Source organism: Cystoisospora suis (assembly GCF_002600585.1).
Source record: "Cystoisospora suis strain Wien I chromosome Unknown contig_3642, whole genome shotgun sequence".
NCBI lineage: Eukaryota > Apicomplexa > Conoidasida > Eucoccidiorida > Sarcocystidae > Cystoisospora > Cystoisospora suis.
The window spans coordinates 1-19,706 of record NW_027156437.1 but is presented as its reverse complement, the minus strand read 5'-3'; the positions used below and the strand labels follow the sequence as shown (position 1 = coordinate 19,706).

Here is a 19,706-nt window from a genome sequence, read left to right as displayed (position 1 = left end):
TACTACTACTACTACGACTACGACTTTTCTTATGCTTGCTTCCTCACCTAGACACCAAGGGGGTGTGACTGTCTATAGGACGACAAGACATACATACCTATCCATGTCTAGACTATCTGTCTACGTTGTTGGCTAGATAGCTAGTTGTCTTTTATCTAGTGCTATCCATTCGTCAATCGAGGCCTTTACACATGAAGTTGTATGAGGAGATAGAGTGTCTCTTACCGGAGATTGGCTGTACATACAAAGCTCGGGCCTCTATGAGAGGTGACGTAGACAGGGCATTCATACATATGCTCCCAGGAGAATTGTTTCGCAGGCATTGCATAGACATGTATGACAGGCAAAGGACAGAAAAGTTCTTTCGGTCTCGAGTCGACGAGATTTCCTTCATTCTCTCCTTTGCCATCTTCCCAAGCAGCTCCTTCGAGGAGGAGGCCGTGTATATACACCCCGCCTAATTCAGCTGGAGGTCCTCCTTGAACTTCTTTCGCGTTCTGTATCGAAGTGACGGTCCACCGGAGGCACATGTCGTCCAAAGGCAAATTCTCTGAACGAGCGCTGACCTGCACCCAAAGTAAGACCCAAGAAAGAAAGACATCTCGTGATCTATACTCACTCGAAATAGATGGGTGTATCTATCTCTATCTATATACATATAGAGATAGATAGATAGATAGAGAGATAGATATATGTAGAGATGTCTGTAGGTATACATCTAGATATTTATGACACTATGAGAAGCTAGATACAACTCGAGAGAAGTATGTAGGGGAGTGTTCATACTCAGCTACTGATACGATCGTATACAAGGGAGAGATGAAGATGAGGAGCTATAGTGTTGAGAAGGGATAGAAGAGGGAAGAAGTTCTCTACGGGTTAAGAGATATCTAGGCAGACAAGAAGAAGAAGAAGGACAGATCATGTTTTAAACACTAATCCCCACACGTCTATATGCACCTCATTGTCTGGTATAGGTCACAATGTATAAGTATAGAGATGTAATTTGGTCAAGGGGGATTCCGCGATTCTCTATGGATTTACTCTGCCTCTATAGACTCGAGAGAGTCTATCCATTCTCCCAGCCATGATGTGTATCTCTCTCTCTCTCTGCTAAATACTAAAGGAGATTCGCCTATTTTCTTCTTCTTCTTCTTTATCTTGTTTCGAAAGTCTCTTTCGTGCATGGGATTTGTCTTGATCGTCGATACACTTGGAGCAAGAGAAGAAGAAAAAGAACAAGGAGTCTTACAGAAGAGACATTAGAGGCCACTTCATTACTTAGGAAGCAACCTAAGCTTCTTCTCTCCTTGACTGCTTTGAAAGATCTTGTAGAGAAAGGATAGATTCCATACACTTAGATACAAAAGCAGACGGGACATCTCCTCCTCCACTCGACTTCTCGTGCAATTCATCTTCTGGTGTATATACACCTCAGGGTCACCAGGCTAGCTATCTTTTTCTTCTTCTTCTATCTCTACATCTGTCAAGACAGGTGAATATCGTATGTGATCTAATCCAATCTTCTCATCTCTCTCGAATCTTCTTTCTCTCCTTTCACGAGAGAGGAATGGAAAGAAGAGATCTTCCCTAGTCCTCCTGTGACCTACTTGCATGATCGCAGTGAGAAAAGACATAGGATTGAAGAGGCCGGAGATCCATAAGGAAGGGACAAGAGTCAAGTCGGAAGACCACGTCTCCAGCTGCTTTACTCTCTCTAGTAAATCATTCACCCTACACACCGAAGAGACAAAAAGAGAGAAAAAGAATGAAAGAGAAAGAAAGAAAGAAAGTAAAAGGAAAAGCAGAAGACGAGGAAGAAGGAAAAGATGAGAGTTGAACTGAAGAAAAGCCAGGGAAGCGATTAAGCCATTAGAGAGGGATACAAAAGTCATAGCCTTCAGAGATGATACGAACTCCCTAGATGTCTCTCGTCGGGTCCTACATATGTTGTCCGACTGCATATATACCAGAAAGAGAGAGAGAGAGAGTGAATATACGCCGTTAGATGAATGACTGAATGGAAGATAAAGATGAAAGAAAGAGACAAAAATGTATCACTTAAACAAAATCTCACTGTGTTCGTAGAGGTAGGTGTAGACGAGTCTATAAGAGAGACAACGTCTCCTTCTCTTATTGAATCCAGTAGATGCATTCCTCTCCTTGTATGGAATCTTCCTATTCTATTCATTATATACGTCGTATTCTGGGGTGTACAGACAGAGAGAGAAACAGAGAGAGACGAACGGTAGAGACCAAGCCTCTTCTTCCTCTCTACCTCTTTCTCTCCCTCTTTTGCGCTCTTTCCTTTCTCTCCTTTCTCTTATCACCCGAAGATAGACAGGACAGCTCTTCTTTCTTTCTTTCTTTCTCTCTTCTCACTCTTTCTTTCTCACTCTTTCTTTGTTTCTTTCTTACCAGGGGGCCAGAGTTTTGTTGGATAGGTAGGAAATTCTTTTCCATCCCTCAGGGACACGTTGAGAGAAGAGCGAATCGGTAAACTGCTCCATTGCCTCTGTTATATTCAGCTGGCCCTGTACATACACCCCAGACAGAGAGAGAGTTGCAGAGAAAGATAGACAGACAAGAGCATGAATTAGATCGAGAAGAATACGGGAGAGAAAGAAAGAAAGAAAAAAGAAAGAAGACCACACACAGACAGACGTCCAGAAAGAAGAAGAGAAGAGAGGAAAGAGAGATGAATGATAGGGCGATGAGAGAAAGAGAAGAGGGAAGCGGAGGGAGAAAGAGAAACAGGAATGTAAGAAGAGAAGAGAGGAAAGCAAGAAAGAAAGATCTTTTTCTGTCTATGGATGCATGGATGGTGTAGATGAGAGACTCCCATGCAAGAGGTGGGAAAGAAGAAGAAGAAAGAAGAAGACGGCTTCTATCTCTCTCTCTATCTCTCTGTGTGGTACTGATGTGGGAAGATATCGAGAGAGAAGTGAGAAGCTAGGTAGATGAGCAGCCGTAAGTCTTTGGATTGCGGGCCAGGCGAAGAAGAGAGAGGAATAAGATCGACAAAAGAGACAAGAAGATCTTCCACGTAATATGCGATAATACTGCTTATATATACATGAAGACAAACAAAGTATATCAATGAAGTCATATATATATATATATATATATAGGAGATACATATTTTGAGGGACATGCATGCGCAGTATGTGTATCTATTGAAGATATCGTCTTTGTATACGCACAACGGCAGACAGGGGGTCTCATACCGTGTAACGCGATACATAGATATACATACGTATATACATCCGTATATAGAGCTGGGTAGATGTGGGCAAGAAGGAGAGATGACGAGAAGCGTATATCTTGAGAAGGCGAGAGACGAGAGAGATAGGCATAGAGTAGAAGAGAGATGGATATAGATAGATCAAGAAATAGAAGAAGAAGAAGTTCAAATAAGGACAGGAGAGATAAGATAAGGAGAAAGAAAACCTCGAGATAGATAGATAAATAGATATGTGGACTTACAGCAAGACCCTTCTCTAATTCTTCAAGAGAGACATGTACCTCACTTAGAAGCATATTCATTCTCTCCACCTCCTACAAGATAGAGACACGCGCCCACACACACTAGATAGAGAAAAGAGACACATAGAAGAGGAGATCTTGTTGACATGCATAGCCAGCCGCCTTAGACGCAAGAAATGACGGAAGAAGTCTGAGAAGTCTTTTGTCTCTCTTCACACCTTCATGAAGGGTAGAGAGTCTCCCTCGGCTTCTCTTCTTAAAGGAGCCACAGGCTTTAGATCTGCGCTGCAATCTCTGCATCCCTATCTCTCCACAGACATTCATACATGCGTGTATACAGATAGATACACATATATATATAAATAAATATATATTTTATATGCCTATCTATTAGTCTGTATGATATCACGTAGAAGCGACTACTACTCTTTCACACAGAAAAGGAAGGCATGCAAAGAATAGGATAGACATGACAAAGAGAGACATCGAGAAACTCCTCTCTCTCTATATGTGTATATATACATATAGACATATACACATATCCACCTATAGATCACTGAAAGAGATAACCTATATATATGCTCATATGTGGATATCTAGCTATAGATCATTGAGAGATACATCGGTATCTATCTATCTATCTTTGATCTATCCATCTTTAATCTATCTATCTATCTTTAATCTATCTATCTATCTATCTATTACAGAGAGAAGCTGCTGTATCCTCTGGAGTGCTTTAGATATATTTTCGCGGCTCTTTCGTTTTCACCGTCTCATGTTTGGTGATCTTTCTCCTTCATTTTCTTCTTTTTCTTTTATGTTTCTTTCTTGTGCTTTTCATTAAATCGCTATCTTCGTCTTTTTTCTTTCTCTCCATTACTCGAGATAAGAGCCTGGACGTATCGCCCGTCTTTCTAAGAGGTCACTCTCCCTGCGCCAGTCAGCGTATCATTAGATATGCAAATACACACCTACACATGTAAATAGGTATATAGACAGATATATGTATGTCTACATAGGTCTATATGTATGAATGTGTACGTCGCGCGCCAAAATAATAGACTGTTCCCCCTTTCTAAATCTGCCATTTCAGGTGTATGTACAGACACCCGAGAAGAGACCAACCATACAAATATAGATCTATATATATATAGCTCTGCATGGATACATCTTTATATATCCCTACACATGGATATCTCTCTTTTGAATGATGTAGGAGAGGTGTGGTCCATAGAAGTTTTGCTTTCTTTTTGTTCTTTTAGAAGGTGCGACTTGACCTGTAGACAGACGACAATGAAGGGGTGGAAGTCTTTCACTTTGGCTTTGATGGAAGGCAAATCAAAAGGCTGAGGAATGCGCGCAATTAACTGTGCCACAGTGCCTTTCACGAGATCTTCTTTCTTCTGCCCTTTCTGCGATCCACCTCCACTTCCTAATACATCCTACAGAGAAAAGAATAAGAAGAAGGGAAGAAAAGGAAGAAGACAAGAAGAATAAGAAGAAAGAAGACAACGAGGCAGAAAGGCAAGAATGAAAGAAAGAAGAAAGAGAAGAAGGCGAAGAAAGAAGGGAAAGGAAAAGCAAAGAATGCCATGAGAAAGAGTGAAAGAAAGAAGGAATGAAAATAGAGAAGAAGAAACCCGGGAGAGAAAGACAAAAAGAGAATAAATGAAGAGGAGACAAAGCCCTCACATAAGGAGAAGTAAAAGAGAGGAAGAAAAGAGAGAGAGACAGAGAAGAAGACTTGTCCTTAGCATAGATCGGTCACTTTTCATAGAGGAAAGAGAGAGGGAGAAGATGGAAGGGGTTCTAGTCAGAAGAAAAAGAAAGAAAGAAAGAAGAGAAACATGCATGAAGGGGGGGAGAGCGAATGAAAGAAGAAGAAGAAAAGAAGCAAAAGAAGAAAAAGAAGAGACACGAAGAGGGTATCCATAGAGAAGAACGGCACATGCATGTAGGTATGTCTGCATGCCGAAGAGAAGAGCATGTGGAGTGTGTCTGGACACTCAGTGATGAAAGACGTCCAGAGAAAATCTCCAAAAGAAAAGCTACAAGACAGAAAAGAAGAAAAAGGCAGGCAATAAGAATCCTCTCGCAAATACATATGGCGTCACATATATATATATATATGTATTATATTACAGAGATGTATACTGACATATCGTATATATATATATATATGTATGTATATGTACGTCTGCACGTATGTATATAGATATATATATAGGTGTATTTCTATTTACACGTGTATAGGTGAAGACAGATAGATAGATAGATGGATTAAAGGTAGATAGATAGATAATTTTAAGATAAGCAAGTAGGGTAAAAGCACATACATTAACATTAGACATATAGATTGAAGATAGGCAGATAGAGAGATAGCGGCTAGGGATAGACTGTTGGATAGATGATAAGAAGAAGAGACGGGGTGAAGACTTCCGTTCTTGTTCTTTTTGCTTTCTTTCTATGTGTGTAGTAGAGGAGGCTGGTAGTGTAGGTGCTTACCTGTATATTTCTGAAGAGAGATTCGCACTGGGCGCTGAGGTATCCTATCTCCGCGTTAGGATGAAGACCAAACATCTACAAGAAGAAAGACAAAATGAAAGAAGTAAGAAAGAAAGAAAGAAGAAAAAGAAGAAAAGAAAGATCAAACAAGGTTTGAAGAAGGTGGAGAGAGAGAATTCCCTAGATGGAGAGGGGGAGCAGCGTCATAGGGCATACATACGCACATACGCGGAAGACAGAAAGAGAAAGACGGAGAGCAATGAAAAGAGCGGAGAGCATAGACATATAGATAGAAAGAATCTCTATATCTATCTCTATACACATATACTAAGGGAAGAGTCCATCAACCGCATACATATCTATCTATCTATATGTATATAGATATATATATAGATAGATAGAGATTTCTACATACATAGAGGTAGAGCATAGGCGATAGTCATATATATAGGTAGTCATATGAAGAGAGGGTGGCTTGTGTTCCTTCTTCTTCTTCTTCTTTCGGTTTTCTAAAGAGGAGAAGGTTAAGACAGAGAGAGAGAGAAGACAGGTCACTCCTTACACCCTCATTCTCTCGTGATCGTAAAAGGCAGGAACATTAGAATTGTGGCTCTTATCCTGCTTATCTATTTCTTTGTCTCCATCTTTCTTTCTTTCTTTCTCACTCTTTCTTTCTTTTCTCTTTCTCCTGACCTGAGGTGTCTCGGCAGGTGTCTTTTCTTCAATGTATTTAGCATAGGCGGCGTAATCGAACTTGGTAGGGTCAGGGCATTTCAAATTGGAGGCGAGAGACATGCCGCTTATGACTTCAGGGACTATGAACGTCTTGAGGTATGTGCTGTTCGTTCTTCTATCAAAGGCATCTGTGATATGACCTCCATACATGATCTCCCCGAATATATAGCGAATGTCTTCGTAAGGCACTACTGGATTTCTACAAGAAAAGGCAAAGAGCCAAGAAAGAGAGATTGATCGAGAGATAGAGAAAGAGATAGACAGGAAAGAAAGAACGAAAGAAAAGAGAAAGAGAAAGGAAGAAACGAATCAAAGAAGAAGAGAGAACATAAGATACAAAGGAAGAATGAGAAGGCAGGGGGTGTCCTTGAAGAAAGAAAGACTTCATGCTGGAAAAGAAAGAAAAGAGTGGGCTGTCATGGTTTGGGTGTATAGATACCTGACAGGGAGGAATGGTACCTGGGAGAAGTAGGTAGATCTGTATCTACATGTATGCTAAAGGTCTTCTCTATTGTCGTAGAAGAGGAGAAAGAATGATGCACTCAATATATATGTATGTCTTCGTGTAAGCCCGTAGTTAAGGCGTCTAGATAGGGTGCACAGGATGTGAGACGACCTGTAGAGGGAGTTCTCTTGGGGGCCCTGGAGTGACGAAAGAATTCGATCAAGCACTACATGAAAAAGAAGAGAAGAAAAGAGTGGAAAAGCTCCTCCCTTCACACCTATCGTGACTAGAGTAGATGAGAGCTAGCCCTATGAGGAAAGAACAAGACTAGAAGAAAAAGACTCTCTGGACGGGGTGTCACTACTTTTCCTATCTATCTATACCTTTCTCTCTCTCTCTCTATCTATCTATATATAGATATATATATCTATATGAAAGATGCCGTCAAGCTCCAAGATGAGAGAGCAGAACTTGATCGTGTTTCGGTGAATTGATAGATATACATCTATAGAGAGAAAGAGAGATAGATAGACAGATCGATAGAGAGAAGGAGCGAGAGAGAAAAGATATCTTCTTTATGAGAATACCTTTCTAAGAAGTTCCTGAGGACATTCCCACAGATAGTGAGATCTCCATCATTGAAAGAGTAGACTTTACTCCACCCGAGAAAACCGAATTTCTTTCTCCCTAAAATGACAGAGTGAAAGAAACAGAGGCTAAAGACAAGAGCCTTATATTCCTTCGACTTGGAACATGACTCAAAGTTCGCCTGTATAGCAACACACACATACAGACAGAGACACAGACAGATAGACGTGCAGACATGCCTGGAATGGCTAGAATACACCCCTCTTGTAGACATAAATACTAGGAGCTGTACAAGTTTCACAAGAAAAGGATAGAGTGAGACAGCTGGGTGTCTTCTGTGACTCCCCTTCTTCTTCTTCTCCTCCTCCTCATCTCCAGATGTGTGACGGTGTATGGAGTATATCCGTGTGTGCTTATGCCTGAATGTGTATTTACGGATGTATGTATATGTATGTGTCCGTAGGAATGTGTATGTAGATCTCTCTGTCTATCCATGCATTAACAGTGGATCTACGTGAATATGTATATCTCTGTCTATGTCTCTGTATGAGTATCTTGCTGTGTGACAAGGGCGTACAGGCGAGAAGTTTCCGAATGCACGCCGTAGGTTAGCCTTGAGATCCTGAGGCGCCTCGTCTGCAATTTTGATACTTCTCTGGAGCGTTGTCTCAGGAATGATCTTCTGATCCGGTAAAGGAGGAGGCTCCGAGGAAATGATACACCGAAAGTCTTTATGCGCTGTCTCCCCGACTATCTCCAAGGTTCTCTGCAAGATCTGAGAAGAAAAGAAAGAAGAGAAAGAAGAGAAAGAAAGAATGAATGAATGAGAGAAGCCACGTAAACATAGGTACCGCAAAGGAGAAAGAAAAGAAGAAGAGAAAACAAGTGATAGGAGTGAAGCAAGACATGTATAGATATAGAGATACACAAGGAAATACACGAGAGCGCAAATACATTATCCCGGGTGTACATACACCACCTCACGTGAGTTGAGAATAGCTTCTGGCGGGATAAGAAACGTCGAGATCCAAAGCTGACGAGAGAGGCTGGGAATGAAAGACATAAACGAGCGCAAAATCTACTCCTGCTAAACACTGCATGCATTAAATTTCCTTGCGACACAATATACATATATATATACATATATATATATATATATATAAACCAAGAAAGAAAGATAGAGAGATAGAGAGAGAAAGAATGAAAGAGAGAGAAAGAGAGACCTATGTGTATGTACGTGTATGAGATTGCGAGGAATGCTCTCAATGTTAAGTTCCTCTCTGTATATCGGCTAGATGCATAGACACCTCGATTCTTAACAGCCCAATTGATATATCGAAGAAGGGTGATAGGCTCAGCTGGATTTGTATCTCTCTATATATCTATCTATACAGATAGCCAGAGAGAGATAGAGACACACCAATACATGAAGACACCTACATCTGCATATGTCTACACCTATCGATATCTAGATAGATACACATTTGCAGACTCCTATCATAAGGAGAGTCCAGATCGACTCCTAAGTTATGGTGCTTCCTAAGAGAGGTAGATAGGCACATACATACACATCCCTACTAGACACCCGAGCGCTGTCCCTTCGCCGGCAAAGGTCTTCTTCTAGAGACCACATCTCTATATAGAGGTAGAGTGCAGAGATATATATACATTGGACAGAGAGATAGACTAAAGAGCGAGAGAAAGACACCTTAAGATGCGGGATTGTCTAATGACAGTTCCTCTTTGCACTCTCCGTGCAGAGTCGCTAAAGAATATGATAAGAGACAAAGACTAACTGGGCAGAAAGATGGATTTGAAACGAAGTAAGAGGGGTGGAAGTGGACTTGTATTGCTTTATCTGTGTATGTATACCTTTAACCAGTCTTGCATGAGGTGTACATTCTGTAGCATAATCCATCCACCCTCTGTAGCTGCTTTCTCAACTGCTTGGATAGCCAAGGTCTCTTGTCCTTGGCCCATTGAAATATTCACGAACTTCCCATTCGCCTAAAGAGAAAAAAGCATGAAAGAAAGAAACACCCCAAGAGAACGAAAAGAGACATCCTATAGATAAGAAGTAGACATATACAGACTCTTGTACGGAGATATAGATCGGTATGCTGTCTAGCTACACAAGATTCAAACATACTTGAAAAGGACGTTCTACCTCGAGGAGAGATACATTCTCTACATGTAAATTGTAGACGTGTAGACATATTGGTAGATAGATAGACTAAAGATATATACACATTCATACATACACCATAGAGATCAACTTCAAAGACATTTCTTAAACGTTGATGGGTATATGAGGTGTATGGAGATCTCTAGGGTGCCGTCCCCTCCCCTCTTTGTCACCTGTGAGGCCCTAGGGGTGACGAATGGCTTTTTCTCTTCTACGCATGCGCATGCAAACGCCTCTGCGTGATATGAGAAGGAAAGATTTTCATAAGCATTCGGCTCCCAAAGATATTCTCGAAAGAACTCAAACACCTTTCGAGACATCTCTGCGGGTCGACCTACATACATGCAGACATCTACATGCATAGATATGTATAGATATATTTAGAGAGAGAGAGACAGAAAGAGAGAGAGACTAGTTATGCTGTTTCTAAGGAGCATGCATATATGTATATATGTATATATATATATGCATGTATATAGGTATAGATGTATATGTGTATGTATCTATGTATGTAGGTATGCATGCTATGTGTATGCGGTTGATATGGATGTGTGTCTATAGGCATGGTGTGGAGGTCTTCTTCTTCCTCTTCTCCTTCTTCTTCACGATGTCGACACTCGACTTTACAGATCAACATCTCTTCCACTACCTCGTGACTATCTAATAGCCCATCCAAATAACCCCTTTTTTTCTTTCTTTCTCACTCCTTCTTTCTTTCTTTCTTCCTTCCCTTCTATTCTTCTCTCTCTCTCTGTCTATAATAGTGTATGTACACCTCTATGAAGAAGCATGCCTCTTCACCCCCCCTGTCTACAGGTGGCTATGTCTTTTATGCATATACATATATACATATATATCTATATAGGTAGATGTCTCTATCTTCTTCTGTACGTACCGCAGTACATCCGATGGTCTTGGCAATTCCTTCGACTGCAGGCGTGGGGTCAATTCCAGGAAAAAGCACGAAGAAGATCGGAGTATTTCTGTCAGATTCTCGATACACTTCTCTCATACTGAAGAGAGGTGGCTCGATATAGATACTTCCTAGATTCTGCAACACAAACTCCTTTAAAGCAGAGGTCATTCGATCGGGCCTTAGACATCGAAGAAGAAGAATACGATGGAAAAGAGAGAGTCCTCGGAAGGCTCTTGGGAGATCGGCAACTTCCGCTTTCTCTTCTGCAAACCATCTATAAAAGAAAAGAGAAATTCAAAGAAAGAAAGAAAGGGGACGACAAGAAGAAAAGATAAGGAGACAGAAAGACGGAGAATGGAAAGAGGAGAAAGAAATAGCGAAAGAGAAAGGAAGATCCCAAAGGAGGAAGCTAGATTGCGAGACCGATATAGACGGAGAGATGGAAGCTAAATAGCTTGACAGATGTCCGCGTTCATCTGTCTATACAGCTGTATGCGAAGGAGTTCTTTTCCATTCCCACCATGCAACATGCACGCATGCAGCCATACACCCCTCAACATGCTTGAAAGAGAAAGACCATCCAGACACCATGTATCGTACCCTACCACATCGCTTCATATCTATATGAATGAAGTCGAGAGAGATCTATCTCTTTGTCTTCAATCTATCTATCTACCATTAATCTATCTATCTATCTATCTATCTCTCTTGGATTTATTTCTCTAGGGTGCTGCTGGATGGTGAAAGCGTTTGCCTTTCATACGTGGTGATGTTGGAGTGTACATACACCCCACAGATGCTGAGTCTTTCTGCTGTCCTGCCATCTTTCGTCTGTCTGATCTCCTTGCCTTCGTCTTTTTCTTCAGCATATCCCTTCTATTCTTTCTCTTTCTTTTGACTGCTTTCTTCTTTCTCCTTACCGCTTCCAGCTAGGACAGTCTTGATCGAAGTTTTGAAGAAGAGAGAGAGAGGTACTTTTGAAGGTTGCCGACAGTTCGAGGCTCCTACAGCAAGCCCACTGCACTTCGGAGAGCCACGTCTTTGCGCTCTCTGGCATAGGGGGTGCGTTGGGGTCCATACGGGAATAGATCAGCAGCTGCGCCTCCATTTCGTCCACCTTCCCTTCATCCACCTGAACAAGAAAGAAAGAGAACTAGGAGGAAGACCATTATCAACAGACTAAAAGAAAAGAAAGAGAGAGATAGAGAAGGAGAGAGAGGGAGGTGAAGAGAGGGAAGGAGAAAGACATGGGTGGATAGAAAGACTGAAGATAGAAAGCGAAGGTGAGGAGAGATAGATAGATAGATAGAGAGATAGATAGATAGAGAGAGAGGTTTCGAAAGACTGGGGAGAGGAAGAAAGAAGATGAAAGAGAAGAAGAAGAAAGAGAAGAAGAGAGAAATAAATGTAGACAATGTAGAATGTGTATCGAGGGCAGATCTATGTGAACGAGGAAAGTAGCTATGTAGAGAAGAAATGTAGAAGGTAGGATAGAAAGATACTCTTCAAGATCGATCTGCTTCCCTCAAGAGAGAGATAGACATCTTTATTCAATGGAAAGGCTACAGACCTAGACCTACATCTATACACATATAGACAAAGAGCGAGAGAGGGAGGGTATGTCTATTAGTGATATAGTGTCTTTACGTGTCTTTCTAGTCACTTCACATGTGTATACAGATAGACATCTTGCTTACGTGAACTTCTACCAACATAACACTATATCTATCTGTACATATATACATATATATGCATGAATGTATGCATATACACGTATAGATCTGCATACATATATGCATTTGTGTACCTCCATACATGTATATATGTATAGATAGATAGATATATTGGCCTGCATGTGACTTTCTCTCTCTGCCTACGCATGCATAGACGCAACACCGACTAGAGTGATGCCCACATACCTGCGCCGTTCACTGATACACATATATAGATATCTATCTAGCTATATCTATTCATCTATATATGTATATGTATATAGATAGATATATATGCAGATGTAGATAGATATATATGTAGATAGATATATATGTATATAGATGGATATATATGCAAATGTAGATAGATAGGTGTATGAAGGGAAGGCGATTGCGGTATTAGTGTGTGTGTATCTCCGCCCACTCTTTCTTTTCTTCTTTCTTGGATATTTCTTTAACGATGCAAGACCTGTAGAAGCAAGGATAGACTTATCTATCTTTCTTTCATTCCTCTGCAGATCTTTCTTCAGTCTAGACCTCCCTCCAAGAGAAGGAGACATACAGCGGGAGCAAAGGAAGAAGAATTCAGGAAGAAAAAGATCGGCGAGAAGAAAGACTCCCCGATAGTAGAGACATTGTTTGGACATTCTTTTTCCTTCTTCTCTCCTCCTCTTTTTGTCTTTCTTTCTCTGACTTACGAGGACTTTAAGAGCGAGGAGAACTGCAAAGGTTAGCTTATGCCGTTCGAATAGACCTCGGTTGCAATACAAAAAGACAAACCTTGTTATGCTATCTACAAGAGTCACCACGCGCGATTCGACATCTTCAAGAAGAAAATCTTCATCTTCATTCTCTGCGGATTCTTGCTTGTTCTCCCTCTCTTCTTCTTCTTCTTCTTTCTCTCCCCCAGGTGCAGTCTCGCCTTGTCCTTCTTCTCCTTCTCCTCCTCCTCCTTTCTCTTTGTCTTCATTCGCACTTTTGCTAGTCTTAGCTCCTTCTCCCCCTGCTGTAGATACACCTGACTGAGGCCTTGATTGACCTGGAGAAACGAAAGAAAGAAAGAAAGGAGAGAGAGAGAAGACATTTTTTCTTTCTTGACGGCGTGCATCTCGGGAGGAGGAACAGATGACAAATCCTCCATCTATGAGCCGGGGTGGTGGATTATCTCTAGAAAGAAAGATCTAGAAAGAAAGAAAGAAGGAAAAAGAAGAAGAAGAAAGAGAGAACAAGAAGCGCAACTGCAAGAGGAGAATTGGCCTTTCATGGAGAGAGAGACACGTGGAAGAGAGACAGCACCTAATCAGGATGAGATACACGCACAGAGAGAGAGAGGCTCGAATTATGAGGTATCCCTCCTACATGTGAATAAGAAGAAAAAAGCCTATGCCTACCTTGTTGCGGTTCTGCACCTTCAGTCTTCTCTCCTTCTTCTCCTTTGACCTCTCCTTGCTCTCCATTGCCTGCCTCGTTTTCTTCTTCTTCTCCCTCTCCCTCAGGTGCTTCTTCTCTTTCGTCAGGTGCATTGGACGTCTTTCTATCTAGGCTCTCTCCTTCTGAACCCCCTCCTTTACGCGAAGCTTCCTCTTCGTCTCCTTCTTTAGGCTGCCCTTCGCTCTCTTCCTCTCCCTTAGATTCCTGGCGATATGAAGAAGAAAAAGAACAAGAAGGTGTATAGAGAGGATGAGGGCATGCATGGGTGTGTGTTCAACGCATCGGCTTATAGTCGGAGAAAGACAGGGAAAAAGAAGGTAGAGCGGCCTTAAGATCTACTGTTTAAGACATACAATAGAGAGAAGATAAAAAGATGAGAGATCGTTTCTCCTAGGAAAAAGAGAGTGGAGAATCGATGGATCTTCTTCTTCATAAGGAAGAAGAAAAGCTAAGCTAAAGGGGGAAATTTCCCTCAACAAGAAAGATCTCATATAGATACATACATGTATGAGTATGTCTAGGAATAGCTTATCAACATCTGATAGAGTGTAGAGTTGTATTTGATCTGTTAATTCATTCAACTTTTCTCCGGGTCTTTCTACGCGTTTCAAGCGGTCTCTTTTGAGTAGGCATGCCATGACGATCGGCTTGGAAGATACCTGGCTTTGTAGCATATCTTCTCCTCCCGCTTCAGATGTGTAATCAACAGCACTGCCTCGCCGACTTTCGCTGCTTGGGCTATTACTGCTCTCTTCTTCATCTTCTTCTTCTTCTCCCTCCTTGTTCTTCTTCTTTCCACCTGCTTTTTCTGCTCCTGATCCATCGGTACTATTCTCTCCTTTCTCAGTTGGGTTGCCCTCTTCTCCGGGTCCTTCTTCGTTCTTCTCTTCAAGATCTTCTTCTTCTTCTCCTTCTCCCTGAATCGAACCAAGGAGGAGAGTCTGCATAGAGATTCTACTCCAAGTGTGCGAAGCAGAGAGTCTAGAGAATTCTCTCTATCTCTAGGAATGAGGGGATCTACCTAGATGTACGGATAGACACTGTAGATGGAAGAGATAGAAAAGAGGAGCATAGAGAGAAGGGATAGAGTATAGAGAGAGATAAGAAATACAATGTAGAGAAGAAGAAAGGAGGGAAGCTGTAGTATCAAGAATGGTAAGTGAGAAAAAAGAGTATATACTAAAGAAGATCAAGGCTGTGTATCAACAAGACATGAGAGATTGAGAGAAGAAGAAGAAGAGATAGGGGTGATAAAGCGAAATAGGAGATAGATCCACGAAGGGATGTGCAGAAGTCTATTTACTTTTAGAAGGCCTTATGAAAGATCTTCGGCAAGAGATCCAAACCTAACGACATAAGAGAAGGAAGCACCTTGCAAGTATCTATATCTTTTCGTATGTTACTCTATACATGTAGAAATTCACATATATGAAGAGGATACAGGGAGGTAGAAGCAAGGAGAGGGTCTTCATTCACGACGATAGTTAATCGACAAAGAAATGCAAAGAAGAATTACACAATAATCTCTTGACCTTCTACAGAGACTATATAGATATAAATATATATGTACATATGTTTACATATATCTCGATAGATACATATATATATCTATATATCTATATATATACATATATGATATGTATAGGCAGGTAGACAGATAGAGAGAGATGTGAATGTGTACAGTCGTGGAGAGAGATCTGTGTATGTCTGGCCTATATGTAGAGAGAGATGTCTGTTTAACCCTTCGTATAGGCATCGCTCGAGAGCCTATCCATGACACCTGGGCTTCATCCCCCCACTCCTACTCTACGCACTCTCCTCTCCAATAGACACGAATCGATAAAGCAATCCATACACACACCCATATGAATATATATCCGCATATAAGGCGAGAGCGCAAGGACTAATCTTTTCTTTCTATCTATCTTTCTATCTTTCGTGGCTCGAGAGAGTGAGAAGAGGGCTTACCCCGGCCGTTGCTTGCTTTCTGGCGACGGAGTCGATAGCTCGATGAATGACGGATACAAAGGCCTCCATGGAATAGACGTAGAAGGAGTGAATTTTGAAAAGATCAGAAAGTAAGAAAAAGAGAAGAGACCCTCGGCGTGCAACAGGTCGATACTGCTCGGAAATGGAGTCTATCTTCTCTCCTGTCTTCTTCGCTAGAGCCACCTTAGCTGAGACATCGACCGTAATCGTCTTTGTCTTCTCCAAGTTCAAAATGAGCTCTGTATCTTCGAGAATGTCTCCCTAAAGCAGAAGAAAAGGAAGAAAAAGAAGAAGGAAAGGCATGCATATAAAGGGAAACATAGGAAGATAAATAGACAGACAGATAGATAGATGAGAAGAGACAAGGAATGAAGAGACAAGAAAGGATAAAAGGCATGAGGTGACTTAGGTTTGTTAATCTAAAGAAGAGAAAGAAAGAACATGCTAAAAAAGAAAAAAGAAGCGAAAGAGAAAGAGAGAAAGAAAGAAAGAGAGAATTGCCAGGGATAAATCTCCTGTAGAGAAGGGCTAAGTTGAGAAGGATCTCAACTAGAATTAGGTCTCGAACCGGACAGAAAGATCAATAGATAAAGAGATAGAAGTATATATAGAGAGAGATAGATAGATGTAGATATACATATATATATAGATAGATAGATAGATAAGTGTATATGCTATTCCAAGTGTGAGAGAATGTCTTAACATTTTTATTGACAGTTCAGGCTGAAAGCATGCGAAAGAAGATATACATCACCTCTACATACACATACAACTATATATCTATATATATATATATAGATATATATACATACAAATATATACAGGCTCCCTGTGGCTACATGTATATACACATATGTAGGAGTTTCCACAATCTAGATAAGATTTTTTCTTCTCTCCATACACAGAGGTCAAACGCTAATCTCTGGAAGGTGTGGCTTCATGTGAGAAAGGAAAGACTTGTGTATATCGAGCCATGGAGCGAGGGTTAGCTTCCTTTTGTGGTGTCTAGACAGCAAGAGTAGACACCCCGTGTCTACCCCCCCTTCTCCTCCTTTTACCTCGGCTGTGGCTAGTTTTTCTAGGAGATAGCTTTCAAGCTCTGCAAGTGTAATTTTGAATTCATTCTGTTGCTGTATCAAAGTGAGTCTCTTCCTAGAGAGATCAGGGTGCTCCTTCTGGATAGTCAAGGCTAAGAGCTGATCTTCCAAACCCTACAGAAAGAAAAAGAGAGAAGAAAGGCAAACAAAATACACACACGCACCGCCAAGAAGAAGAAGAAGGAAATGAAAGAAGGAAAGAAAGAAGAAGAAAGGGAGAAGAAAAGGAGAAAGCGTCTAGGCAAGAGAGAGAGGGAAAAAAAAGAATGAAGAGAGAGAAAGAGGACAAGAGAAAGAAAGTCAAGAGTTGATCTGACGATGCTCCATGACCGTCCTACACGGGCGAGATAAAAAGAGAGAGAGGCCCCTCTCCGCCCTCTTCTTCTTTATCTTCTTCCTCTTCTTCTTCTTCTTCTCTCTTTGTAGATGTCTATGAAACGTCAGTTGTCTGCTCTAGTCTATATGAGGAATAGTCATTCTTCCTTTTCTTCTCTTCTTTCTCGGGTGCGAACGTTTCTCAATAGACATATATATATATATAGATAGACATATATATATATATATATATATCTGTATTCATGTATGTACATGCATATACAGAACTTTTCTTGGTCTATCTATAGTCGCCGTTACTCTAAAGGTTTCGAAGCCTTCACTTAGCTTCATAGCCACACATACATACATATCCCTACATACATATTCATACTTACATACATACATATTCATACATACGTACATACATACCAAGACACACTATACATATATAGATAGATAGATATGGATATATCTGTATCTACATCTGTACGTGTATATACAGAAGGAGAGAGAGAGTTAGGCAGAGGTGGAGAGGATTAGTAGAATATTCTCGCTACTCGCGCATACGTGAAACTCTCTTTCTCTCTCTGTAGGAAAGGCTAGATAAGTAGATCAGAAGGGAGATAGACAGAGAGGTAGCTAGATGAAAGACAACTAGTGTATAGCTATCCACGCATGCAAGCATAAAAATACGACGAAGAGAAGTAGATCGAAACAACTTCCTCATCCAAAGAGGAGAAGACACAAGCAAGCCAGTCTGTATATACACCACCATATCTCTCTTTTCCTCTTCTTTCTTTCACTCTTTCTCCCCCCCCTCTCTCTCTCTTTCTTTCTTTCTTTCTTACTTTTTGCGTGACTGTGAAATTTATGATAGTGCATTCAGCTTGTATTTCAGGGGGATAGTGGGGATTGGATAGAGGCGTCTGGAGAAACAGTCTAAAGGTTGAATTGTAGCTAATCTCTTTATCTCCCAGTTTGATATATTGCGACCTCCCACGGCGTATGGTCTGTCTCCCCACGACAGGTGCGAGGACGGCCTCTATCGATTCCTCCAAATTCTCTATCATGACAGGAAATCCAAGAGAGATCGCCGACTCCATCGTCTGGATCAGCCGTGGGCTTTGCAGGCGAGTAACCTACCAAAGATAAGAGAAGAAGAAAAGAAACGAGAGAGGGAAGAAGGAGAGAGAGATGGAAGAAGGAAAGAGGGAGGGAGGGGGAGAAGAAGAGGAGAGAAGGAGAAGAAGATGAAGGAAAGATGAGAAGAAAGAAGGGGAGATCTCCAAGGAAAGAAAGATAGAAGATAGACATTCCTGGGGTATTCTTCTATTTTGCTTCTTGGGAATGAGCTTTCAGAGACGAGTGTCTCTCTCGTGTGACCGACTTGCTCTATGGACAATTCTCAGGGGGGTGTCTGCATGCATGCCTTTCTTCTTCTTCCTCTTTGTAGAGTTGCGAGAAGTTCTTTTTCTACGATGGAATGATCTGTCTATCGAGGTGGGTCAAAGAGGATCGACGCCCCCGCCCTCCACCTTTTCCTACTTTAGCTCTCTCTCTCTCTCTCATCTATTGCAGTGCAGCATAGAGAAGAGTCTAGTCCTCTACTTGCTGTAAACTCTGATATCAACCCCCTAGAGACTAGCACACACGCACATACACACTATGACGATGAGAATACAAGAGATACAGATCTATCCATGCACCTCTCTTCTCCTATCTCTAGGGATACACATACGTATGGGTATAGGCCTCTCCAGGTATATCAACATACATGGCCACACATAGGCATACATATACATATATATATATATAAGTCTCTACATGTATGTATCTGTTTCTTTGTGTATTTATGTGNNTGTTTCTTTGTGTATTTATGTGGGAGGAAGGACTTGCGGATTCGTGGTCTTTGGACCTGTAGGTGATTTGGCATTTCCCTATTTTTGATCCAAGCAGAGGCCTGCAGCTGAGGGTCGATGAAGAGAGACCATCGCTGGGAATTCGTCAGGATAGCTCCATTCTCAAAAGACACCTGATCAGACGGCAAGCCCTGGTTGTTCCACCTACATTCAGCCGTTGAAGAAAAAGAAAGAAGAAGATGATGAGAGGGCGTGAGAAGGGGTCTTCTTCTTGTTTTCGACGCCCGTCCTTAGATTTCTAGGCCCTCGTGTCTTTCCCTCTCTCACATATCCCTATCTTATAGCCTTCTCATACACCACACCCTTCTTCACATCTCTTAGATAGATAAATAAATAAATACGCCACCTACTCTCCCAAGATCAAACCTATCTATCTATCTTTA

General features: G+C 41.3%; 1 protein-coding gene across 1 annotated transcript; it reads right to left on the bottom strand.

Annotated features, from left to right (window-relative positions):
* Window positions 1–227: 227 nt before the first annotated feature.
* On the bottom strand, window positions 228–19,678 carry CSUI_007051 (dynein heavy chain family protein; the record flags this gene model as incomplete). Its single annotated transcript, XM_068067201.1, has 19 exons — window positions 19,320–19,678; window positions 18,253–18,543; window positions 17,051–17,203; window positions 15,972–16,253; window positions 14,663–14,920; window positions 13,964–14,207; window positions 13,271–13,611; window positions 11,781–11,992; window positions 10,840–11,134; window positions 9,632–9,766; window positions 8,337–8,534; window positions 7,759–7,940; window positions 6,685–6,925; window positions 5,992–6,066; window positions 4,764–4,928; window positions 3,487–3,558; window positions 2,419–2,534; window positions 1,611–1,734; window positions 228–566 (listed from the first exon to the last, which is right to left on the bottom strand). Coding segments are annotated over exons 1-19 (3,741 nt in total), but the record flags the coding sequence as incomplete, so codon positions are not given.
* Between the last annotated feature and the right edge of the window lie 28 nt (window positions 19,679–19,706).